Below are 26678 nucleotides of genomic sequence, written 5' to 3' on the forward strand. Positions count from 1 at the left end.
TTCAATTGTGCACAGGATTTTGCTTGACCCGTTGCAGGACCACTTTGATTCACAATCATTTGTCACTCTTTCGCTTTTGCCACCTCTCTGTTGGATACCATAAAGAGACCTTCGAATGAGCATGCACGCGGTGGTGGACCACTCTGTCAAAGGTATCATATCATGGTTTAAAAGTTCAATCAATCATCTGTTGTCCAATTTTACTCACGTTTGTTATCACATGCTTTCATACACTGTTCGCTTCAGCGTTCACCATACACTGTTGCTGCTTGCAACCTTGGCTTCCACACAGACCGGTTTGGTATCGGCCACCCAATTAACTGGCTGTATTGATTTCACTGGCACTGCTTTGTTATAGGACAAGAACAGTACCACAGTAGCAGGAGATTCTCCCTGTCTTCATTATCTACGCGGGAGAGTCCCTGGTACCTCTAACACACAAGGCCTGATTCTTCAGCCTGGTTTCCTGGTCTTACACTTTGTAAGCTCGAGGTTTCGTAAAAGTAACGGTCCCTCGTCGAAAAGGACAAAGGCACTTCCCTTCTTGCGATCCCTTCCTGTTTTGTCATCTTGAGGGTAACAGCTGCTTCCTCGTGTGCTTTGCCTCGCTCAGAGCGTGCTCTTGTGCTCCGCCTTTTATCCGTGTGGCGAGTGTGTGTCGAGTGTCTGTCTGTGTGATTGTGTGAGTGTGTGTCAGTAATTGCCTGACCCTCCCGGACATGTCTGGTATATGGCTCAGGTGTTTGTCAATTGTTTCTCATAGCGAGCTGTCCGTGAGAAAGTGTTCATGTTGTGAAGGGGGAGCTGGAAATGTAACAGCAAGTTTGGGTATGAGTTACTGTGGGCTGCAGTTGGGTAAAGACAGGAGGTGGAGGAGGATGTCCGAGAGACCAATGGAGGAGTGTGTGGAAGGAGTATGAAGGTTACTGAAGAGTTTGACCGTGGCGGTGAATAGCAAGTGTATTAGGCGCAGAAATAATAGAGGGAGCAGTGGAGGGAGAAAGAGGTGGCACTAGGAAGCGATAGTGGAAGTAGAAAAGTGTTATCAGCAGTAGAGGGGAAGTAGTAGTGAAAAGTAGTAGTGGAGCGAGCACGAGTAGTGGTAAGAGCAGAGAAGTGGTAGTAGTAGTGGAGAGGTAGTATTGGCAAGGAGAGGAAGTAGGGTGGAGGAGAAAAGTACAGCATTTTAGTAGAGTGGTAGTTGGCGGTAGTAGGAGGGCCGAGGAGTAGGAAGAAGGGAGGAAGTGAGAACAGGAGAAACAAAGGGTGGAGGTAGGAATGCAAAGTGTAACATCAAAGGGATAACAGCATGGTGAGAGGAGAACATCTTGCAAACCAGTGTAGGCGAGGGCCAGGTGAGACCGTGCAGGAGAAACTGGAAAGAGGCGCCATCCCTAACTTGCCTGGAAAACTAAGCAGGGCATGCAGAGGGACAGCTAGAAGGTTCTGTGATGAATCTGATGGAGTCATCACTGATCTCCTGGCAGTAACCTCCTCGAATATGGCCAGGGGACGATAGCCGCTACCTGGTCCTGACCCTGGGGGGCGGCTATGAGGGAGGATCACATGGGAGGAGACGGGGAGATGTCATGGCTTCATTGGATGAGACATGGTATCGCCCATTTGCCCATGAATAAAATCCCTTTATACTCAATACCTCAAAAGCCTATTGCCATACACCCACATACATAGACACCCCCTGAAACCTCCCCTTTAGAGAAATTACAGAAACATTCTCTTACAACCCTATAGGGTTGAAATTGGTCCAAGCCCAGCTGAGGGAGACTAATTGTGTAAAACGAAGGAACTGAGCCCGGCTGAGAGGGATCCGGGGTGACTCGTGATTCACCCGAGAAAGAATATTCTCTGAACATTGGAAAAGGGGATATGAGCCTGGAAGAGGGGGATCCAAAGTAAAGATCGTGGAATAAAAGGGATCTGAGCCCAGCTGAGGGGGACCCAGGGCAAAGAGTGAATCACCTAAATAAGAGGAAAGGAACTTTGTTTTTTTGGTACATCAGGCCATCTGAACCAAGAAACTTTGATAAATAAAGAGACTTCAGGTTTCTCACAGATCCCAAATCAAATGAAGAATCAAGGAGGCGTGATATATCATAAGAGGTATGAGCATATGTGGAAGTAATAAAGGAACCATGAGAGAATATAAGAAGCCCTAGTAGGAGAGTGTACAAGGCAATCACAAGGGCACAATAATCCTACCAGGGGAGTATACCAAGCAATTGCAACTTTACAGAAAGTAGCAAGAAAAGATATATAACTGTTTTTGCTAAACCAGAAGGAACTTTTGACAGAAGTGGAAACCAAAAGGCCAAGCAGCCATTTAAATAACTGTATTGTTGTGGGCCACGAAAGTTACAAAGAACGGCTGAATTAAGAATAATTTTTATTGAGCAAGAACCCAGGGGGAGGGAACCACCCTCTGGAACCAAGGCTTTTTGACCTTGGGGAACGTTTGTGTTGTAGAATCATTTGTATCGAGGAGGAATCCAGGGTTTGGTGGAGGACCACCCTCTGGAAGCAAGGCCTTTTGAGCTTGGAGAACATTTGTGTTGGAGTTCTTTATTTTCCTTTACAAACTCTTTGTGCAATCACCCAAGGTTAGAGACATTTCCCTGTTCACCGTATAATTTAGTTTAGGGTCAGAGAGGCCTTTTCCCAACCGTTTTGATAAGTCTTTAACCAAAAACATGGCTAACATGTTTCTGTTTCATTCATGACTCGTCACAGTTCCTACGGAGTTAGACAGCCACTGACTCATGTAGGCCACCAATAGATTAAGCAGGTTAAGACAGAAAGGTGTCCCTTGGTGGTAACATCCTTGTTAATGACGTCTGGGCCAAGGAGGGGGGGGGGGGGGGGGGGCAAGGAGGGGGGGGGTACCGGAGGGAATGAGACTGGTGTTGCAGATGCATAAGGCAACGCCTCCGACTTCTCAATTGAGAGCCAACATTTAGAATAAGAAAACTAGAATAAGGTGTTATTTTGTGTATGCCACCTCCATGTAGAATGCAACACACGCAGGATAGAGTTTGTTTTGCCATACAGTAGGAAGGTAGTTGGAGGGAGGGTTAGGTTGCTGAATACACAGAGGGAATGTAGTGAATGGTGGTATGCACAGTTAGGTAGGGTATCTATGTATAGCAGTATTATAAAATGGCAAGTGAAGTGCCTTTCTCCCTTCGCAAGGCCCTGCACAGCACATAGTTGAAAAGCACAGCATTGCGGTTTAAATAGGTAAATAGGGTTTTTTGTTGGTCCTTGCTGGTGTTTAGACGATTTAAAGTACCAAGGCTGAGAGAAAGGGAGAATAGCTGAAATTACATGAATAGGCCTTTCTCATGGTTCCAGTTTAGATAATATGATGAATCAGCAATAGTTCCCCCAGAAAGCCTGGCCTGGGACTCTTCTCATGTACCCAACGAAAGGCAGACGCTTTCTGATCCTGACCCTGGGGGTGGTGTTGCCCCTTGTTTAACAAACTTTGTTACTAGGAACTTAAAGTCCCATAATTCCCTAGGTACTGGGACAAGGAAGAGGGTTGAAAAGGAACAATGCAGGGGTGGTCAATTAATTAATGACCCATACCGGAGGGAGATTGAGAGGCTTAATAGCCCCCCTCAGGTGCAGCTAATAGAGAAAAGAGACGCAGAGGCCGAAGTAGAATCAGAAGGAGGAGAGCAGTGTGAGCAGAAGGAGCAGTGCAGGCTGTGTATGCAGCCGAGGTTGGGACTGGAGAAGAAGATGCTGGGACCGTTGGAAAGCCAAACACTGTGGCTGGTCCGGAGAGGGTCTGTGTCTCCAGATATCCCAGGTACAGAGGTCATGCAGCGGGAAGTGTGCTGAGGGAATGCTGGCCGTTTTAAGGTTCACTCTGCAGAAGCTGTGCAGTAGAAAGCGAAAGCAGCTAGGGACATTTTCCCTCTCGAAAGATCTCCAGTGGCTGCCATGCACCAGGAACACTCAGAAGCCAGGAAGGCTCCAGTGGCGTGGGCGTAGGAGGAGCAGAAGAGGCTGATCGCCAGGTCACAGAGAGCCACAGCAGCGGGAGACCTGTAACCACGGACAGGATCGGGAGCTTGCAACCTACACAGTGAGCCTGCAGCACGAAAGACTCCTGGCTTCTCCGAGACTGCTCGCATGCACCAAGCAGGCAGTTTCACTCAATTGCGAGTGAAAACAGTAAAAATAGTACTTTTTAATACCAAAAAAATAAATAAATAAAAGCAGCAAAAGTGCCATTTTAAGAGAACATGGGACATCCAACAACCCCTGTGAAGCAACATTGTTAAAAGCTAATGTGTCTATAGCCATTACTCAAGCCAGGAAAATCTAAAACCTAAGCAATACAAGTCCAACCAATATTGCCAAAGGCAAAAGGAGAGTAATGGAAGACCCAGTGGTTGTGAAGTTTGCTAGTCATGTCCGATGAACTATATAACAGCTAATATAAATACACATTGCCAAAGCCAAGAAAGAGGCAGACCACGCCTATATCCTTGTCAATATTTGGTTACTGTTACAGTGGGGGAACAAGAGTGGCAAAAAGGAAGCCCTGCTGAAAAAAGGTTATTTAGAGGAACAGGAGCATAATTTTCAGAGAGTTCTTAAAGAGCACAGAAGTGAATCTTGTTTCCCTGCAAGGTTGATAAAAGTTGAATGCTGCTAAAACAAAGAACATTTTGAATTTGTTGTTGCCACTGAAGCATGTTCTGTTTATGAAGAGCTGTTCGGGCAGTGGAGTATACCGGGATGGCAAATCTTTGAGTAGTGGGCATGGCATGGGAGTAGACCAGCTAACATTTAATGAAGTGCTGAACTGTCGATCTGACATTCATTGTTATATCATGTATAGTGCTGAAGAAAGCATTGTATAATCCTGCTGTGGAGGAGCTAGATTTCTTGAAGAGCATTCAGTTGTGGCAAAAATATTCTGACAAAGACAATTTGTGTTACCTTGAGGAGAACATTATTTTGAGGTTCATTCTTTTATGCGAAGAAGGGAAAGAACATTTTATTTTGAAGTGTTGGAACGTTCTATTGTCCAGTGGAAGTTACAAAGAACTGTGTTAGAACTTTGTTAACAACCAGAACTTTCTCATTTTCGTTTGAACTGTGAAGCAAGAACCCTGATTGAGTCTGGGGAAGGAGAATTCCCCCAGATTATAAGCAAGGACTGTGGTTATATTACAGATTCAATTGTGGTATTATTTTGTTGTGTTGAACTGCCATGCATTACCTTATTGACTTGTTAAATGGTTAAGTGTGAGATATCCTTTGTTAGAGTGCTTCCATTTGATACGTTAGGCAGGGAAATCCGCGTTAGGGTAGGGACAGTGAGAAGTATATCCAACACTTTTGATTTAATAAAATGGCAGATTTTGAAAACTCAAAGTCGCCCGCCTCACATTTCTGGCCGCTCACAATTAATTTAGTTCTATTGCTAGCAGACAGAAATATACAAAGTTTATTTGCCATGTGCATGCAGTAACGTTGCCAATAGCAGACTAGCAAGATATATCCACAGCGACCCAATGGTGAAAGCAGTTCAACGCATGCACGAAGAACACATTAACAGGTTGAATAAACTGAAGGCAAAAGGTCTCATACACTGGCCATACACTGCAATGAATAAGCTATGCACGTCATGACCCAGCTAGAACAAACGCATGCACTTGGCAGTATGTATTAGAAGGGAGTACCGGACGAGCTGGCCAAGGATGAGCAAACTCTCTGGGAGATTGGGGCCCAGCGTGGAAAGATGAGATGGGAGTGATTTTAATAGTTATTTTGCCACAGCAACGTTTCAATCGCTCCTTTCCCACCAAATGTTAATTCAACTTGGTATGGATAGGTGTATCACCGAAGGTCACAGCAGTAACAGGCACCAGTATTGTATCAATGTCAGCATGTTCTGTTGCCAACCAATTAGAGCACAGTCCGATGATGTCCAGAACATGACATCTTGCATAGTGTGAGGCACACTGGGCAGGCTCAAAGATGATTATCCATTTGAAGAAGCAATGAATATCATAATATAGGATATTCTGTTCTAACAATCCATGGCATCTTGTGAATATTGTTTTTTATGAATATGACAATGCAATTTGTTTAGTTTATAACCCCTCTGGTACCAGGAAGTAATTGAGACGTTTTTAGGTGAAAAGATCTTTTTAGAAAGACCTTTTCACCAAAAGATTGATTTAGAATGACTGTTCCGTGACCGCACAGAGCAGTGTTTCTAAATCAAACAGTCACGCCCCTGTTGCACAAGAGTGCGCTCAGGAGCGGACAGGCTCAAAATGAGGTAATTTCACATAGAACCAATTGAGAACGTCTCTGTACCTTGTACCGGCCGAATGGAGTAAATAAAGCTGGTTTCTTCATGCACCTTGGATTTCAAGAGTCCTCGGAGGGTCGAAGGCTCCTAGCCGCAACCATTGGACGGTGACATTAGCCGTTAAGACCGGAATCTGCACGCACAAACAAGGAGGTAGGCTGGCGCCAAGCTCTGCAAGAGTCCGGCCTGATCTTGCGAGCGAACACACTTAACCCAGGGGAGTGCAGGCAGGAGAGAGGTCTGGCACCGGAGGACCTCGGAAATCCTAGAACGTGAGTACCCCCGTGCACGAAGAACGATAGCTGTGCACATATGCATGATTTGTGGTTTAAGTGTTGAGGCCAAGAAGAATATGAAAAGGATAGATATCTGGTGAACTAGGGATTAATGTCCTGTTGGTGTGACCCGGAGAAACCATGTGGTTGTAGAAGTAGAAATGATGAGGTGATATTGAAGAAAGGGATACTCTTATTGTATTAAGGGAAGACAGCATCGCATAGTTTTAGTATTTTGAAGCAAAGGGATACTCCCCGAGGGGAAAGGGTATGCTGTGTAGCATAGGACAGTCCCCTATATGAGGAGAAGACCCAGTTATATAATAGTGTGGTTTTTTTCTATAGTTCTTGATTGTTGTATTTTGGTAGAGTATGATTTTTTGTGTTGAGGAGAATTGAGGTTTGTGATGGTGTATTGATGTGTATGAACGGTTGTGAGTTGGATTTGAATGTTGTTTCAAGTATTTTCTGGGGTATATAATAAAAGGTGGAGGGTGGTTTGATTAAGGCAAAAGGGAATAATGTGATGAACGCTGCTGGAGCAAGCTGATTAATACATTTGGTAAGTAGCGTATATTGTTGTGCATTATGGACACCTTGCTGGCACACATGTGCAAGCCCCCAACCCCAATATCGGGAGAAAATGGTTCAGGTTACTTACCTGTAACTAATATTTTCTGGCATGGATTCACATGCTCATGAATATTCCCTGTCGTAAAGCTGGGAATCCTCAGTAAAAGAAAACAGTTTCACTTTCACTTTAAAACTGTATTTCTCCTGTAAACCAATCATTGGACTCTGGGACATACTGCCCTCATTCAATGACAGTGCTCCCCTTAAACTCCACCCCTGATGGCCATCTTCAGATTTGGTAAGCATGTAAAGTGGCAGTATGAACCAAGAAGAGCCACAGAGGGGACGGAAGGAGTGCTTGCATGTGAATCCATGCCAGACCCATGCTGGAGAACAAGAGTTACAGGTAAGTAACTTAAACCTTCTCCAGCATGGGGTCTGGCATGGATTCACATGCTCATGAATAACGATTACACAGCAGTACATATACGCAAAACAGGAGAGGTGGCAAGGCTCAACAGAAGCAATAAAAACTCACCTCTGGAACAAACACGTTCCAAAGCACCGATTGGCCGACACTTGACTCCTTCCTGGAATCCCTGTGGACGCAGAACCTCGTGAATGTGTACGTGGACCTCCAGGTCGCAGCCCTGCAAATGTCGAGCTGGGACACACCAGGGAAAAACACTGTCGTTGCTGCGATGGCTCCGGAGGAATGGGCTCTCGGCCAGCCTAGCAGCAGCCTGCACGCCCGTCGACGACAGTGCATGATGCAGCCGGAGAGCCACCAAGACAAAGAAGCCTTCATCAAGGCCTTCCCCCGATTTACAGGTCCAAAATTGACAAACAACTGAGAAGTCTTCCGAAAACACTTTGTACGTGCTACATAGAACTTCAAGGCACAAGCAAAGTCCAGCGAATGCAAAGCCTGTTCCTCCAGCGATGACGGATTCAGGAAGAAAACTGGTCAAACCAAAGGCTTGTTGAGGTGGAATTCCGAAGGCACCTTTGACATGAAGGGTGGGGGGTGTACGCACTACCACTTTCAAGCGTGGAAGGACAAGCAAGACTGCTTGCAGTACAGTGCCTCAATCTCCCCAACCCTTCTGGCCGAGGTGATAGCCACAAGGAAAGCGGTCTTCCACTAGAGAAACTGGAGAGTGACCTGATGCATAGGTTCAAAAGGTGCTCCCATGAGCTTAGTTAGCACCACATTTGTCGAACAGCCAATCCACCTGTTCCTGGCGAAGCTCCCACTCGTGGCAAGAACGCAGTTCCCTGCTGAGCGAGTCTGCAATGGTGTTCTCGATTACAGCCAGGTAAAACGGAATGAGGAACATGCCTTGATGAATGGCCCACTGCCACACGTCCTGGGCCTCTTTGGAGAGAGCTGGTGACCGGGTCTCCCCCTTGTTTCCGGATGTAGAACCTAGTCACAGTGTTGTCTGGGAAGATGCTCAACATCTCAATGACGGCAGAACAGGCTTGAGGGCCCAGAAGATGGCACAAAGTTCCAGGACACTGGTTGCCAGAGGCCTCTGGCATACAACTGTCCGGTGTGGGCTCTCCATCCCTCTAGAGAGGTGCCCGTAGCCGGGTAAGGAGGAACCTGAAATGGAGCTCCCTGGAGAATATGCTGCCGAACACCCCACCACTCTATCACCCGACTGAAATCTTCGTTGAGGGCGATCTTGTCCGTAAAGTTCCGACACTTGCATCCAACTCTCATCCAGGAACTCCTGGAGAGGTCTCACGCACAATCTGCAGAGGCGAACAAGGTTGATGCAGGAGGACAACATGCCCAGAAGAAACATGACGGACCACATCGCTGCTGCCTGGGCTGACGGCACACGCGGCACCTTGCCTTGTATGGCTTTCATCCTCTCCTCCGAGGGAGACGCCAAGCAGGTCACCATGGTGAGTCACGCGTCCAGGAATAGAGTGTCCTGAGATGGCTTCAAGCAAGACTTCGGATATTTTATTTTAATCGAGAACCCCAGCTCAGTCAACAGACGTACGGTTTTGACCATGTGTTCGCTTGCGTGAGATTCCGAGATGGAACGCACTAGCCAGTCATCCAGGAAGGGGTATACGTGGATGCCTTGCAGACGAAGATGTACCGCCACCGGGGCCAGGCACTTCGTAGACACCCTTTGGCTGACTTCAGGCAGAGCCTTGAACTGGTAGTGCTGGCCCTGAACTACGAACCACAGTGCAGTGCTATAACCCTTTGAAGATCGTCTTGGCTTTCCTCTGGAGGAGCGAAAGGACGAGGGAACGTGCCGTCTCCGTGTCGGTATCCGCCGCTGAACTCCGCTGCCTTGAGAGCACCCTCTGTATGCTTCTTGAGTGGGAGAGCAAGAAGGCTGCCTGGGAGGGGTACTATAACCCTTTGAAGATCTTCTTGGCTTTCCTCTGGAGGAGCGAAAGGACGACGGAACGTGCCGTCTCCTTGTCAGTATTTATTGCCTGCAAAGACTTGTCGACCGCCTTTCCGGAGAGGTTCTCCCCATTGAACGGCATATCCAGCACCTCCGTCTTAACGTCCTGATGGAAGTTTGTAGCCTTCAACCAACCTTAACGGCGCAGAGACACCCTGTTCCCCATCTGGCAAAAACCTGTGTCTGCGATGTCTACCGCCACTGTGATGGAGTGATCTGAGGCCACTTCCCCCTTCCTGAAAGAGTTCCAGTGCCTCGACCTTCTTGTCTTCGGGCAGGAATTCCAGGATAGGGCCCAGCTTCTACCAGAGTTCCCGGTCATAACGGGACGAAATGGCTAGGGCGTTCGCTACTTGATGGTAGAGGCTGCCATGTAAATTATCCTCTTGCCAATCGCATCCAGCCTCTTCCCCTCCTGGTCCGGAGGTACCATGGATGCCGATGACGGGTTCGCCAAGCATTTCCTGGATGCGGCTGGGACCACCGAATCTGGCGAGGACCGAGACCTTAGGCTCCTGGGAGCCGAATCGGGCAACCTGTATTTCTTTTTCAATCTGTCCCTCCTGGTCGACTCTGTTGACTTGGCCTAGTGTGAAGCCTTAGCTGGCTTCGGCAAGTCCTCACCAGACTTTTCCCTTGTCGGATTATCCACCGACACACAGTTTGGACAGTGTTAGTGACTTTCTCTTTGAAGACGCTCCTTTCGTTGGTAGGCTCACCGTGGAGGATGATGGTGATGGCGAACACCTTTTGTCCGAATTGGGACATGCATCAGTGGCGAACCCAGCGCAGCTAGTGTCGCAGTGCTTGCCATTCTCGCAAGCCAGCGTCCTCAAAGGATCTCGACCTCCTCCCGGAGGGAGAACACTCCTTGGACCGGCTGGTCCTGGATGAGGCTTGACCCTACCCAAAGGCTGCATCAGATGCCGTGCTCGACTTCAGCCATTCCGACAGTCTGCTGTATCGGTCCTTTTTGGTTTTCTTCAAGAAACCACAGCACACCTTGCATCCCTCCTCATCGTGGTCCGGATGCAGGCAGTATAAGTATTTATGGTGTCGAACGTCCAGGAAGATGTTTCTTAAACCACACTTTGCGCAGAGTCTGAAGAGGCTGCAACCTTCCTTCTCCTCAGCCATGCTCAAAGGGCACAAAGAAGGCCCAAGGCCTGGCCTTCTCCAAATTTGATGATCAGACAGTGGGTGAAGATTTTTGGCGGTAGCAGTGCCCTGCTGCCAGCCTCTTTCCCTCTGCCTCTGAGCTGGACAAACCACTAAGCCATAATGAGTGTGCTCCTCTACCCATCAGGGCCAACCCAAAATTACCAATACAGCCCAGCATTCAAGACTGTCGACCTGGAGGCACAGGAAGGTAAACAGCACCTTGGCCTCCACATCCGACACCTTGGAGAATATTACCTCTCAGCTCAGCTTAGCGCAGGCAACCACACCCCAACTGAGACCACCAATACTCACATACAACTGAAATTTTGATTCAACAACGATAAGCCCTCAACATTTAGGTACGCATGGACAAGCATGCCATCCGCAGGGAAAAAAGTTCTGGAGAAGATCTCACCACCTAGAAGACCGCATCGCCCTTAGAACCCTCTGACAAGCATGCAGGACACATTTCCACAACCAAAGCAAACTTCTTCTTCACAGGCAAAATAAGGCAACACATCAACAGCTCTAAACATAGCACAGATATCACACCCATGAAAGTCCGCAACACATCAAGATGGACCGAATTATTACTCCAGATGCCCGACCAACAAGTACAAAGACGACAACCTCCCTGCTTCATTGTAACGGTCATCAAAGGTGAACCACTCACAACACTTCACAACTTAATTAAATCATCCCTTATACAAGGCACCTTCCCAGAAGCATTGAAAATCAGACAGGACCTGCTCTACGCTGACAAAGTAAGTGATTGAGAGGACCATTACTATCCAGTTGCATGAAAGGAATACTTGGAACAATACCCTAAAGGACTACTAACCCAATTTCCAACCACAATGCAGCGCAGGAATTGCCGCCACCCAAGTTATCAATGATGCCCTACACACCCTGAAAAAAAGGGGGCTGCTGCTTTATAGTCCTACTGAGCTTCTGCTGCCTTTGATACCGTTGACCATAAAATCCTCCTCAACATCCGTGCCACACGCATGAGCTTCAGTGGAACCGTCCGGTATTGATTTGCCTCAACTTTCTCCAACAGAGACCATCTTGACGCCCAGTAACCTGCATAGTTCCAAATGGCTCCATCCTCCCCATTGTCATCTTCAAACACTATCTGAAACCTCTTAGGAAAACTCCTCGCAAACCTCAACATCAAGATACAATACACAGATGACACATATTTGTCTAATAGATAAATTGCATCAACGACATACATCGATGGATTCAAGAATGTCTGTCCCTCATCTGAGCTTGGATGTCAAGAGCTTACATTAAGCTCCACTCTACAAAGACTTGATTATTTCTCCTAGGGAACCCCATCAAGTATGTCCAAGTCCAAAACTAGCTGACTGACATGAAGCCTAACTGATTCACGCACCAACTTTCACCCAAGTAAAAATCTCTCAACTTTGCTATCAAACTTTACCCCCCCTCCATTCAAAGGACACATCACCAAGAAGACCCAAACAGCATGTAACCAGTTTGCTCTCACCTGCCAAGTCAAGCCGTTCGTCCCTGCCTGGAGTTTCACAACAGTTGTCCAAGCCCTGGTCATCTACCATTAGGAAGTGGCAGTGCCCTACTCGCAGGATTTCCAGATTCCACCTTGGCCCCTCTGAGAGCCGTCTAGCTTACAGCAGCACATCACAGAACTGAGACCATTCGAACACATCACCCCTAATCCTCAGCAAGTGGCACTAGATGCCCTTTCAAGCACACATGTTCAAGACTGCTTGCATGACCTAAAAAGCAGTCACAACAAAAACACCACTCTACTTGGCTAAGAAACTCACCATCTCCGGAGGCCAGCACACCACCAGAAGCTACAAAATTGGCAGGCTGGAATCTAAGAACTACAAGAGGGGAAAAACAGGGAAGAGCCTACACTTTTCTATTATGTGCCCTGCTGCTGGGACAAGCCATCAACACAAATAAGATTGCCCCCTCCATTCCGTACTTCAGGAAGAACCTGAAGACCATACTCCTTAAAGAATACCTGGGCAATTTCTGAACGCTCCACTGAACTGTATTTCTTCCCCTCCATCGCTCCAAGACCCCTACCTATCCAAGCTCCTCTACTACCCATGCACACTACTTGTAACACCATTGGGTGTCCCCTTTATACAGCGCTGCGTGTCTTCCAAGATATGGTTGCACTTTATAAATCCCATAGATACAGAGAAGAGGGACAGTATACTGTACTCTTTATAGCGACTACTGCAGTCCTCATAAACGCTGCTAAGAAATGCATTGCTTGAAACAAAGAATGTGAAAAAAAGGATTTTCATCCCAGAACAAGGCCATCTAGGAGGTGCTGAGGGAACAGGCGAGACGCTTTCTACCACCAAAATAGCTCCCATGATGAGGCAGGTGCTTCTAGGCATGACAAGGGAGGGAAGACAGAGGGAGGACAAAACAAACAATCTTAGTAGGTCTTGTGTCATTCAGATTGTGCAAGTGTGACAACGAGATGTGCAAGAGGAAGGGGGGGTCTTCCAGAGGGAGTAAAAGGGAAAACAGGGCAGCATTGCTCTGAATAAGTGTAGACAGGGCAGCACGGCTCTGGGTAAGTGCAAGGCGGCACGGGACTGTAGAAGTTAGTTACAGCCCCTAAGAGCGTGGTAGGCCCAGAGGAAATTCAGGGATGACTGATCATGAAGAGCTTGGTACCCAGTGAGACTCTGAGGGTAGCCAAGCAATTAGTTGGTGCAGCAGACGTGGAGGTCAGGTAGGTCAGCATGGGAGGGAGAGAGAGAAAGAAAGCAGAGGAGAAGAGGAAAGTTTTGAACTGCTTCCGGAACTGCAGATGGTCCGGCTCAAGTTTGAGGGTGGCAGGGAGGCCATTCCAGGGGGTATGGAAGCAACGCCCTCTGGTCGGAATAGCATTGTCCCAGCAAGTTCCACTGCAAAAATTCACATAAAGCGTAGACCTTTAATTCCAGATTTTGTGTTAACAAAAAAACCTACATGCATCCCACCGATCAATAGCGTACACACCCTCCATTGGATTTTGCTGTATACAGTGCTGAGAGTGGAAATAAAATGACACTGGGAATCCCTCCCCACCCTTGTGGGGGGGCTGAGAGAGTTGTGGAGGAAGATTATGTGGGCAGGGCTGAGGGGGGAGCACCAGTGCATGTCGAGCAGCACCCTATCTCTTCAAGGAACCCAATTCTGGAGATTTGCACACAAAAAAACGAGCATTTTGATGACATAAGAATGACCACATTTTACATTTGAAATACCTGATCGTAATTCAGCATGAAACCCATCCGAACAAGTAATAGAAATTGGGTGCTTTTCATTTGTCTCAACACACAACCTAACAGAAAAAAGTCTGTAAATGGCAATACGCATATACCCATTTGCAGAGCTTAGACATGGGATGCAGGACTTGGGCTGTTTCTGCATGGAGATCATAAATTAAACATTCAATCACACACAATTCTAAAGTCTGCTAGTGGGTTGGAGCGCCCAGAATACCGACTCAGGTGCTGATTTTGGCAGTTCCTAGGCTTTTCTAGCCCGAGGATGAGGGGTTTGGGTCTCGGGACAGCCCTTTCTTGTTTTCGGTCCGTTTCCTACTCTGACTCTATACTCTGTTGCTTGACTCTTCCATCTTGCCTTGCTCTCCCCTCCTGTACCCGATTTCCTTTTTGCCCCACAGACCACGGTGGATGTTACCCTGGGCGAGGTAACAGTTTGACTCAAGGCTCGGCACTTTAAGACCACTACAGTGGTGATGTCTGCACTATAAGATTCGTATAACATAACTTCCTAGGTGCTACCGTTTCCTCCACTGTGGAAACAGATTTCTCAGAACGAACCAGAAAACAACTAACTCCAGATAGACATGCAAAACCTTTTTAAAGGTCAGTCTCTAAAAAAAAACTGCAGAAAGAGTTCAGGTGTTTAAATTCGCGCCTCTCAACTAACTCATTTAAACATTGCAAATGGTACCAAAGTAAAATAAAATACATTCCAATCGTCTCATAATAAAGTATGGTGGGAACAGTACAAACCGATTGTATTTGAAGAAAAAAAAAACATTTATAAAATAGCAACAATAATGAGTTGAGATTGCATGGGTTATCTATGGTATAGGCTTCAAAAAAAGTACTGCTTGGAATAATTAATTCATGTGTACCTCGTGCAGTACTATGAACTCCACGCCATCTATATCCCATGAGATATTAACTGATACTTTAGGAGGCCTTCTAAAAAACACGAGGCATTTCAAACAGAACATTTGTACTTGTACATCAAACTCCAAAGGAGGCCCTAAGCAGTAGAAGTTAATTGTGCACGTGTTGAATACAGGGTCGGACTGGGGCATAAAACTGGCTTAAGAACCAATTAAAAAGTGGCCCAGAGTTGCAAATAGCAATTAATTCCTTTTGTGACAGGCTGTTTGAATAGTACCCGTGGGGAGGTTTTTAGCCAAATGTGAAAATTCTGCATTTTAAAAGGATATATTCTCTGTAACACTGTTCAAAACTACTAACCGCATAGCGAAGTAACTAATCAAAGTAGCCCACTTTGTCCAAAAACAGGCACTTTTTGACCCCCCGCCGCCTCCCCGTCCCTAAAAACTGGTTGATACTAGTATGATGGACCTGCAATTCGGGCATTGCCCTATAGGCCAGTCCGAGTCTGGATCAATACCTCCAACAAAGACCCCCATTAGATTCACATCCCGGTGTCACCTCGTCGCATAAATGCCTCTGCTTACAACAAACGAGGGCTTACACGCAGCAAATATTCAATAAATAAAGGAGGGATATTCTTATAGCGTTTAATTGAGGCGACAAGATTTTGGGAAGAATCCGCTTTTGGCGATTTTCTATGGATAAGCATTTGAAATAAACATACGCATTAAAAGAACTCGAAACAACCGAAAATAGTCTGCCAGATTTAAAGCATATACATACATAAAGCAAACCAACCGTTCTAAATATGTAAATATGTGCACATCAATCTGGGACGTATAGCGGTAGAACGCCAGCCTGCATCGATTCGACATGAGCTCCATTAAAAAAAAACAAAAAATCTCCGAAAACTTGTTTCAAATAATCAACACATTCCAATACAGGTTTACCACCTGGGATGCACACTAGCACCTACCACACGATCCATCTGTTAATAGTATACTTGCCCTTGTCTTAACTATAAAGCTAAAGGGAAAGCTTCCATTTACAGTATACGCTTTAACTTCCCTGAGGGGACCAATCTCAGATGCATGCCTCAAGAGAGATGGCGAGAATGTCCCACCCCCAAACATCCTTACAGTATGACATGTTGTGCTGCGAACCCACCAACCCTACCACTGGGGCCAGCGCTTCCGCGGTGCTACCCACTCTCCTTAAAGGGCAATACCGATCGGCCTCCTTCCTCCTGCTTCCTTTAACTGGGGTGGGTGGGTCACAATGATCTCACCCTCAACGAAACAATGTTCTCCTCGGCCCACACTCTGGATATATGAAATCTCACCGGCCGGGCTCGTCTGGCTGATACCTGTCCCCATATCTCGGCGTCCCAGCCCTGAGCCGTCTCTTAGGAGGATTAATTGGGGTTTGATGTAAATCTGCTGGCTAAGAAACACGCGCGCACACACACACACACACCTTAATAAACTGCACAGCGCTAGGCCTCAGAGGTACGCACGGACACAGTGAAGACAGGAAATCCAATTATCGTATATAAAGGAGCGTGGCAGGTGGAACCTAAAATAAACGCGGCAGAGGCACACATTCAGAGGTGTATCCCAGGTTGCAGCAAGAACTCCCCACACCGGTAGCGTATATACTGGGACATTTAGGGGTGGGCCGGCCGCTGGACTGCTTCTTCAGAAGAGCTCAGCAGAGTAAGTGTCCCAGCAACGCATTCTCTGCTGTTCTGGGTGGCACACTTTTTTTTGTTTCTGGCAGCGCCCTGCTAATAGGCAACAGTTTATCGTAATAGCTGCAGCTTCCTCATTCCCATTTTTATGACAAAAGGGACCTTAATGGCCTCTTAATTACTGATGTAAAAAGTTTTAATTAGAAGGGTCTTTCGAAGGCAAGAGTGTTAAGTGTCCTGGGACATTTCCACACGTGGGTGGCGCACGCCGCAGGGCCAGTGAGGGACACCAGACACAAATATTCTTTGGGAGCCATTCGGCGTCATGTATTATTAGATCTTATATCATCAACAAATGCGACGGACCATTACATCATGATTGACGTCATGATTACACACTTGAGCGTGGATGGGGTGGCAGTGGCCATCACCCCACCCCCACGCTCTGGGATGAGCTTGAGGGAAATATGTGACCCCCCCTAAACCGACCAGGCACTCTTCCACCCCCTTGCACAGACCGGCGCGGACCGTTCTAGGAGCCCCTGACCTGCCACCTCACTATGAACATAACCTGAATGAAGCCCTAAATCTTCCTTTCCATGCTCCCAGTGCCCCAAATGGTTGAGCCCATAGCTCTATTCAATGCAATGTGCCCCAACCTACCGCAACACACCATTTCAACCCCTGATCAAAAGGCTGGGTGGGAAAACAAAGAAAAGGCGCTGCCTTCGCAGCTCATCGGTCTCCATGGCTCCCTACTTCTGGCACCGGGCGGTGGCACATCCCAGTGGAGTTACCGTGCCACCCGGTGCCAAGGTGGTCCCCTTCCCCAAGCTGGTGTCCCTCCCCAATCCGCTGCCATGGCTAAACGCCCAGGGTGCTATTGTGTGTGGCGCAGGGCCAGTGAGGGACACCAGACACAAATATTCTTTGGAAGGCATTAGGCTGGATTTATTATTACATCTTATTTCATCGACAAATCCGACGGATCATGACATCAATCATTGCATCATCATTACATCATCACGGACGTCATTACACACTTTTGCGTCATCATTACACATCACCTCCCCCCCACCCTCCGGGATGGGCCTGAGGGAAATATGTGACCCCCTAAACTAACCAGACCCTCTTCCCCCTTGCACGGACCCTGTGGGGCACTTAATCAAACATGTATAACACATTTTTCCGCCACATCTTCAGTTGCCCATGGAAACCACCCAGGAGTTCGTAGATGCTTCCATCGGATTAGGCCAACCACTGTAGTTCTTTTCTCCATGCCCAGGGTCGTTACCCCTGTTAGGTGCCGTCTGGAGAAATAGAACAAGACCGATAAAACACATCATATCGGATGCTAAACCAGCCCACACATTGGCCTTGCCCGCCCTAGAGCTGCGAGCCTCGAACTATACCAGGGGATCCTAGCGAGCCCAGCCTACAACCAATAACCCCCAGCTCCCTATCTCTTGGTCACCTCTGAGCACCATTTGCCTGAAGTCCCCTGGTCCTGCTTGAAACAGGACCACTTACACCTATGACTTCGGACCAACAGGTTGCTACCTGGGGGGTCAAGCCTCTATCACGTGTCCCCCCTCCCCCGCTGCGAAAAACACAACAGACACTTGTCTTTCAGTAAGGCCAGAATCCAGCTGGGGGGCGAGATCCCCTCACCGTCAAGCCCTTTGGGAAACGCTACCCGGAGAGCCCACCGCCACTCCTCCTGCGTCCAGCCCCCTCGGGTCCGGTCATCCCAGCCCCTGCAGACTGTCCCTGTCCCAAAATCCTCCAGCCAGGGGAGCCGATTTATGAATTTCCCGGGGGGTGCCCAAATGTAGGAAGTGACATCACTGGCAGTTATATGACCACATTTGCACGTAGTCGCCAACTTGGTGCGAGGAGGTGGGGGGGGGGGGCGCAGAACAGTGGAAACATTGGCTAGCTTGTACTGCATATACTGAAGTCAAGTAAGAAGGAGCCTTCCAGTAGGCCAACACTGCCCCTACTCCACCCCTCTATAATCATCCAGGTTGTAGCCGCCCTCAAAAGGCAGAGCAACACAACCAGGATGGGGGAAGGAAATGCCATCCCATGAGTGTGTCAAACCTCAGAGCAATTACTGTGCGTGTACCTCCTACCTTGTTGCACAATCTCACTAGGTGTAAATCTTGCGTGTGTGTGTGAGTGTGTGAGTGTGTGAGTGTGTGAGTGTGTGAGTGTGTGAGTGTGTGAGTGTGTGAGTGTGTGAGTGAGTGTGTGAGTGAGTGAGTGAGTGAGTGAGTGAGTGAGTGAGTGAGTGAGTGAGAGAGAGTGAGAGAGAGAGAGACACACCCCGGATCACATGCTCACTTATTCAGTGTGAAATTCTGGCCAAGGCTCTTGGGCAAGCATTCAGGGTGGGTCTCACACCTTTAAACAGTGTGTTATATTGAGTGGGCACCTCACTCCCTGCAGCATAGTATCACCTGTTGCTGGTAATCTCACAACTGAATGTACAGTTTCACTCTTGGTCATCTCAGTGACCCCATGTATATTAATGGAGTCAGTCTCCCATCTGGGAAGACAATTATATTTCTGTTAAATCACTGAATTCTCACTCCAGTTTTCTCGATCTATAGATCCATACCATATTAATTCAATGTGTGCAGGGGTGATTACTTGTGTCTGAGAGAGCTCATTTCTTTCATTCAGGAGATATAAAGGGGTAACAACCCCCTGTATGTGGGATCAGGCTTATTTTGCCCCATGGCCCCTCACTGCAGAATGAGTGAGCAGGTTTTAAGACCCTGCTGATTCTGCTATCCTACTGGCTTGAGCCTTCAATCCCTTGCCCCACCACGGCTTCCAACATCCTGAGCGGCAGTTTATAGACAGCAGGAAGCTCAGGACATGCCTGTTGCCAATTCAATGTAGCAGTGCTACTATTTAGACATTGGGAGAGTTCCATGAATCCACATTGGTGGTGAAGACGCACTAAACATACAGAGCACAATGGTATAGTGTTGCAGTCCTGCTGAGAAAGGACAATTCGATCTGTTTAAATGTAAAGCAGAGTGGCTGAGAAGTACACGCACTGTGCCATGAAAAATGAAGCAGCTGTGGCGGGCGGAAGTGCTGCTTCGGTGGCATCAAGAGTATGCAATTCCCTGCGGGGTAGTGTTGGTCATTTCCTATTGAAGTATAACAGCCCTATTGAGAAGTGGCATTAAAAGTGAAGCTGTCTAGTAGGCTGGGTCAGTGCTGCCCTATAAAAGGTGTAGAAGACTCCGTGAGAAGTGACAGTACTGTGCCAACGGTGAGAAGTGTAGTATTTTCACATTAACTATGCTTAAGCACTTTGGGTTATTGAATAGTGCTGCTACATTCTGAGTAATTCCATCCCTTTAAATATATTATCTCTTGTATAACCACGGCAGTGTTGAGTTATTCTGATGATGATGAAGATATCAGACTTGCTCAATAGTTCTGGTTCTGTATCATTAAATGTACTTCAGATCAGGAGGATAGCTCTGGGGCAATGTGCTCGCCTTGGAAGCAAGACGACACGGGTTCGATCCCTCGTTCCGCGCAACACAGGTTCGATCCCGCGGTCCGCGCTTAGAAACCTTGGGGTATTACGCGCATTATAATTAACCAATAAAAATAAATAAATCGGCTGAGAAGTGCTAAGCCTTGTAAGAGTGTAGCAGCTCAACTGAGACGTGCTGATGTTGTCCCATCAAAAGTATAGCAGCCCCACTAAAATGAACTAGTATTGCCTCAACAAAAGCATAGTATTACCGCTGAGAAGATTCAACAATTATAGAAGGCTTGTTGGGAAACAGCAGTACTACCCCATCAAGAGTATAGCGAGCTAACTGAGGAATACCAGAATTGCCCCATTTCAAATATGGCTAGCTCGACTAGAAAGTGCTGGCTCATATAGATTACGCATTGCTGCTGAGAAGTGCTTTTACTGTCTCTATAGCAGCCAAATAGCTCTGCACCATTAGAGTTACAGCAGTCCTGCAAGTACTGTCCCATTGAATGGTATTACACTGAACAAGGATAACAGTATGGCAACGTCCATACTGGGTTCTATGTGATAATTCCGCATTTTGAAGAACAAATACAAAAAAAGACAGATTTATTTCGGCCGATTTGTGTGGTCTTCAAAATGCCAAATTATCACATTCCACTGATAAACCCCCCCCCACCCGCCTACTCCCGCCAAACTCCCCAAGAAGGTGATTCCACCTAATCCCACCCTCCCCCACCCCTACCACGCTGTTTCTTTCCTTAGAATTCAGGGGAGTTACCTCCCTCACCGCCTCAGATCACCGCCCATAGCATTCACCACGTGCACACTCAGACATGCAAACAATCTAATTTGCCCTCTCCCTGCCCCCTCCCTCCGCAGATGCAATGGATGCAATGCAAGAGGGCTGCACAGATGTAGAGGTACACCCAACCCAAAACTATTTTTATAAATTGAGGGACAGAGGCTCTTGCTTTGCATCTGTCCCTCAATTTATAAACATCGTTTTGGGTTGGGTGTACCTCTACATCTGTGCACCCCTCTTTCCAAGAGGGGTGCACAGATGTACAAATACACCCAAACCAAATCGAGTTTTAGAAATGGAGGCACAGATGCAACCTCTTGCTTTGCATCTGTGCGTTAATTTAAAAAAAATCGTTTTGTGTTGGGTGTACCTCTACACATGTACAAATACACCCAACCCAAACGATTTTTAGAAATTGAGGGACAGATGCAAAGCAAGAGCCTCTTGCTTTGCATCTGTCCCTCAATTCTAAACATCGTTTTTTACCCGGCTTTTACCCGGGCCGCCAGAGAGGGACACAGTATGGATGGAACAAAGGGCCATCCATGCTTCGTCCCTCCTCTGCGGTCCAGGGGGCGCTCAGCCCCGACTTCATTCTGCTGGCGGGAGCCCGGGACCCGGAGCACCCACGCACTCGGAGCCCCTGCCTCCAGCCCCACTCAAAGTAGGACCCACCCAAAATTGGCTCTGGACGTCAGGACTGCCGACAGGGGTCAAACATCAATTACCACACCAAGAAACCACGACCGAGCACCTGTTCCTTAGCCTGCCAGACCAGCCCACGCAGTGATCTAGCCCACCCCAGTACGACGAACTTCGCAGCCTGTGAGAGAGCCGAGTCTGTGCGCAATGCAATTCAACCTCCTCCTGCAGTAACGTCCTCTATATCTAGACCCAGGGTGAGGTCCCCACCCCCCCGCCCTCAAAAGATACCAAGGGAGCCTACCGAGCCCAGCCTGCACCCGTGGCCCCCAGATCCTTACCTCATGACCTCCACCAACCTGATATGCCCCCAGTCCTACTCGAAGTTGGACCGCCCCTACACAACAGGTCCGCCGACCATGGGTGTTGGAAGGGGCAAACATCTATTACGCGAGCCCTCCCCCACACAACCACATCGGCCACACTAGTCTTAGTATGGGCACCTCCCGGCCGAAAGGTGAGCACACCTCACCCGCCCCACCCACTGAGACACGATACCCGGGGGGCCCGCAGACCCTCTGCCTGCATCCCGTACCCTTGTCCTCGTACTCCCAGCCCCTGCAGACACAGGCCCAGCAGAAGGGAGTGCCCCCCCCACTTGACACCACCCCTAGGGAACCTATACCCGGGCAGCCCACAGACTAAGTATGGGCCAAAGCCCAACAGAAAGGTGAGCACCCCCCACACCTCCTGAGAGACGATACCTAAAGGAGCCTACAGACCCTTGCCCTGCGTCCAGCATCCCCCGATCCCGCTCCCGCTCTCCCGGCCACCGCAGACACCAACTGTCACAAAGCCCCTTGTCCCTGCTCAAAGTGGGTTAAGCCCTGTGGAGTGAAGGGCTGAGGACTTCCCTGGCTGTTAGGCTGTGGCGAGTTGGAGAAGACTATTGCTTTTGTTGGAGACTTGCATTTGTTTTTTTCTTTTTCTCCACCTGAGGTGCGTGTGCCTTTAACAGCTGAGAGTCAGCTGACTACTTAAGGCCACCTCCAGCGCCCTTGCGGCGTTAAGCCCTGTGGAGTGAAGGGCTGAGGACTTCCCTGGCTGTTAGGCTGTTTGGCGAGTATTGGCAGGGATGGCGGACAACTGCACGAAAGCACTTAGAATGCGTGCCCAAAGAAGACGTTTGAGACCAGGTGGGTGTGATGTAACCCCAAACAAAACATCTACTGTTACAAAAAAAAACAGCCGCTTCTTTTCATGTGTTTCTACCTGCGACGATGTCATTATTGCCAATAGTGAGGAAAACATCACGTACACAAACTTCTCGGAAGATGATCACGTGTTTGAGAGCGAGTGTGATCTACAAAATGAACACCAATGTGTGGGGACTGACAACTGTAGTCACCCTGAAAACCCCAAATTCAATCGTTCTACACAACCCACACAAAAATGCAAAGAGGGCCCTGGCGGGAGACTTACGACAGATGAATCTCTCAGCCTTCACTCACCAGTGGTGAGCGAGCAGTCTTCGGTCTGCGTCGTTCCCGGGGGTGTTGTGGAGGGCGCGCCGTTCACGGCGAGCGGGTCTGTCACTGCTAGTCTCGCCGGTTGCGCGGAGGAGGTGGTGCATGACTTTGGTGCCGGCCGGCACATCGGCGGCAGAGGAGAGGTCGGGTTGCCGTCGCAGACTGGTGACGGTGCTGGGCATGGGGGCGGAGCTGTGCAGCGGGCGGGAGTCAAGGCCTGCGTTGATGCTCATGCGGCGGCGCTGAGCTCTGTGTCCCCCCGGACACTCTGGTCATGGCATTTGAGGTCGGTGGTGGGACTGTGGGTCAGGGCCCTGCCGCTGTGGGAAGGATAAGGAATTCCCTGGAGACAGGTGAGAGTATGCCCGCAGCTGATGAGGGGATGAGCAATGTACGCACGGTTCACGATGGTGAAACCGAGGCGGTAAAACAAGTGAAATTAAAAGTTATGGCTACTGTAACCTCGGAGGTGGGAGGAGCCCTAACGAGTGGCAAAGCCCATCATGAACATGACAGACGTCGCGACTCTATGGATATAGCAAATAACATTCTTGACAAGCTCATAGTGATGAACAAAGCTCATAGTACTGTGGGGAAAGGAGCGTTTATCCAGGATGGCCACTTGCAAAAGTCTACTCTTAAACGACATAATGAACAACTTATTGATTCAAATAAAGACATATGGTTCAATGTATCATACAAACGGAGGAAGCCACCTGTAAGTGCCCCAGTGGAGAGTAGAATCTCAGCTTCTTTGAATGATACGTCGTTCAACAACATACAATCTTAAAAAAGGGCAACCGATCACAAACTGGTGCAGTTGGACTCAACACATTTGAGCATTCGATCTATACCGCACTCCAGTCCCATTATTTCAGGGTCATGTGATCTGTCTGATTCCTCACTCATGGAGCGTCCCTTTCCTAAAATAAGGAGACGAAGATTACGTAGATTGGCAATCCCATCGAAGCGTGCCTCCGAGGCTAAATTGCTGGAATCCAAGAATATGGGTCTATCCGCTGAGTTGCATTCTGTTTTCATTTCATCTGTAGCAATGTCTCTGGCCCCCTACATGAAACTTTACGAAAATCTAAACGACTCCTTAAAGGATCTAACAACTTTGACCGCTCTACTGAATTCAAAAGTGACTCATGTAGAACAAATAAGTGGCCAGTCCTTAGGAAAGGTGCTTGAGATATTGAAATCTCTGGACATTACATTGCAATCAACACGCGAGCAAAAGAGAAATGATGCAATCGACAAAAAATTGCTTGCTGATGTTGCACGCGAAGCACTGGCCATATTCCAAAACACTACCATAGCAGGTCGACCTATAATCGGATCCTTGGAACATATGCCAAAAAAGGTGACAGTTCCATTAGGCAGGGATTTTGGTGGTACAGTAAAAGCGGGTGATATCCCTGAAGATGCGCTACGGTCCTCACAGGACATTATCATTGATCTCTCAAGCGCCAAAAGCACAGATGTTGTGTCCCTGACTGAGCCAGTCACGTTGGGAACAACAGACAACTCATTGATGGAAATTGACAGCTCCAATAAGGAGTGTGATAAACTACCCGAGATCTCCTTCAATACAGCCTTCGAATAAGCAAGAGCTTGCAAAAAACGGCTAGCGATTGAGGACCAAACTCCCACTACATCAACACTGGAAACCCCGGTATACAAGGAGGTTAAGGGGCCAAGGAGCTTGCATGAAGAAGATAAACGTCAGATATTTTCCATCTTTGGTGGAACGCCTAACAGCGCAAAACTGGCGGAACATAAGCTCAAAGCGGTAAATCTCACAAAAAAAAAATCAAAAAACATGCCAGCAAAGAGAGGTCGCACAAACACAGGAGCAAGACAATTTTTAAGGAACATTAAAATCGTTCAAATCGTGTCGGAAAATTGTAAGAAAGCTGAGGCAAAGATGTCCAATGTGGCCTTACCTATAAAAGCCTCAAATCAGCTTTCACAGGACGAGAACGACGAGGTGTTAAAGAGCATTCCCGAAGAGCTGTTAAACATGTCAACTTACAGTGTCACGGATATACTGGAGGTGGATCCGGTTGGCACAGAGAGACATTTAAATGAAGGAGCCAATACTTTAGATCTCCAATGCTCTGCTCCTGTGACCCCTTCCATCGCAAGCTCACAAAGACCGCAAAGTATCAAAATAGGATCTAATGACCCTTTGGGAGCTGCACAACCGAATCGGCTATTAGTAGCTCAGGAGCTCAAAACGATGGAGACTTTATCACGGCCGAATAAGAGTCCTAGAAAGGATGATCGACAAATATCTCCATTAATTGCACGAGAGAAGATTGTTAGAATCTGTCGGATTGTGGACGAACCAGAAAAATTGAAAATGGACCAAACCACCCCGCCAAGTCCACCCTTTGTGACGATGCACGAAAAAAGATTGCAATTGTGCGCCAAACACGAAGGCATAAATCCAATAATTTCGAATGAAGCCTTCCCAGTTGTACCGAGAAAAGTCAATTCGAAAGTCGGCTATGCTTTTGGATCCAAAGAACGTGCTGTGGAGACTACAAAATTCGACGACAGTGATAAATTGGACCATACAAAGCCAACTCCAGTGAAATTGCTCGAGAAAGGAATAAAGAGCAAATGACAAAAATTAAAGGAGCCGGTCTTTAAATTAATGATTGAAAGGCTGGACTCTGTGGACAAACTGATCTTAAATCGCGCTAACATCATTAATCTATTCAACTTGATCCCTAGTCTACGTGCTATTAAGTCTAGTAACGTTAAGGTCGTTGAATTTCCAAACGAAAATCGGAACGACAAGGTAATTTTACACGTGACCTTGTCGTTAATAGCCAAATCTATTATGGAAGCGAACGCTGCCCTATTTTCACTAGGGTTTGATGTGTACGAGTTGACAGTACAGATGACGAATCAGCCTGAATGTTTTGACAGAAGCATTGATGATACTTCAAAATGCTTGCAACAAACAAGTATTTTACGACGACACAACAACGCAACAGAGATTCGCTCAGTGAGCAATATTGTTGGAGGGAAAGCCTATAACCACGACAATAGAACATGGGGCCCTGAGACAAAACAAGTTGAAAAAGACGAAGTTATCTTCAGAAATGCGAGCACCCAAGACGCACCTAAAACAAACATAAGAATCACGATTAACGAAGGTCAAAATTGCAGACGAATATCAGCCACGGACACTAAGGGCCCGAGTTCCAAGATTACCAACTGTGAGTGGGGTTGGGTAGCAACAACGATTAACACAAAAAATCAACAATAACGCCAAGTAGTTCCCAACGCTGGTGAGTGATTAATGGCCTCGTGGAACACCAGAGGCTTTATGCACCTCTTCAACACGAACTGGCTGGAAGGATTATCGATTGTGTGCTTACAAGAGACCTGGTTAAGAGAGAGCCCGCTTGCAAGTGAATATGAAGTGGCACTTAATCCTGCTATGAAGTTAGACAAAGGACGCCCGACGGCAGGATTATTAACTCTAGTGAAGAAAACTTCGG

At 47.6% G+C, this 26678-nt stretch overlaps 1 protein-coding gene across 2 annotated transcripts in view; it reads right to left on the reverse strand.

Moving 5' to 3' along the window:
- The window catches only part of PPP3CC (protein phosphatase 3 catalytic subunit gamma), a 1509833-nt gene that overhangs the window by 1390029 nt on the left and 93126 nt on the right, over window positions 1-26678 (reverse strand). The window contains exon 1 of one of the 2 annotated variants that reach the window (XM_069617713.1): window positions 16266-16354. The exons of the other annotated variant lie outside the window; for it this stretch is intronic. Coding sequence (XP_069473814.1) covers window positions 16266-16353 — 88 coding nt within the window. The 5' untranslated portion in view covers window position 16354. Of the gene's footprint in view, window positions 1-16265; window positions 16355-26678 lie in introns of those variants that run through there. 2 annotated transcript variants of the gene reach the window in all.

This window comes from Ambystoma mexicanum, chromosome 10, assembly GCF_040938575.1.
Source record: "Ambystoma mexicanum isolate Mex_15411 chromosome 10, UKY_AmexF1_1, whole genome shotgun sequence".
Taxonomy (NCBI): Eukaryota; Metazoa; Chordata; class Amphibia; order Caudata; family Ambystomatidae; genus Ambystoma; species Ambystoma mexicanum.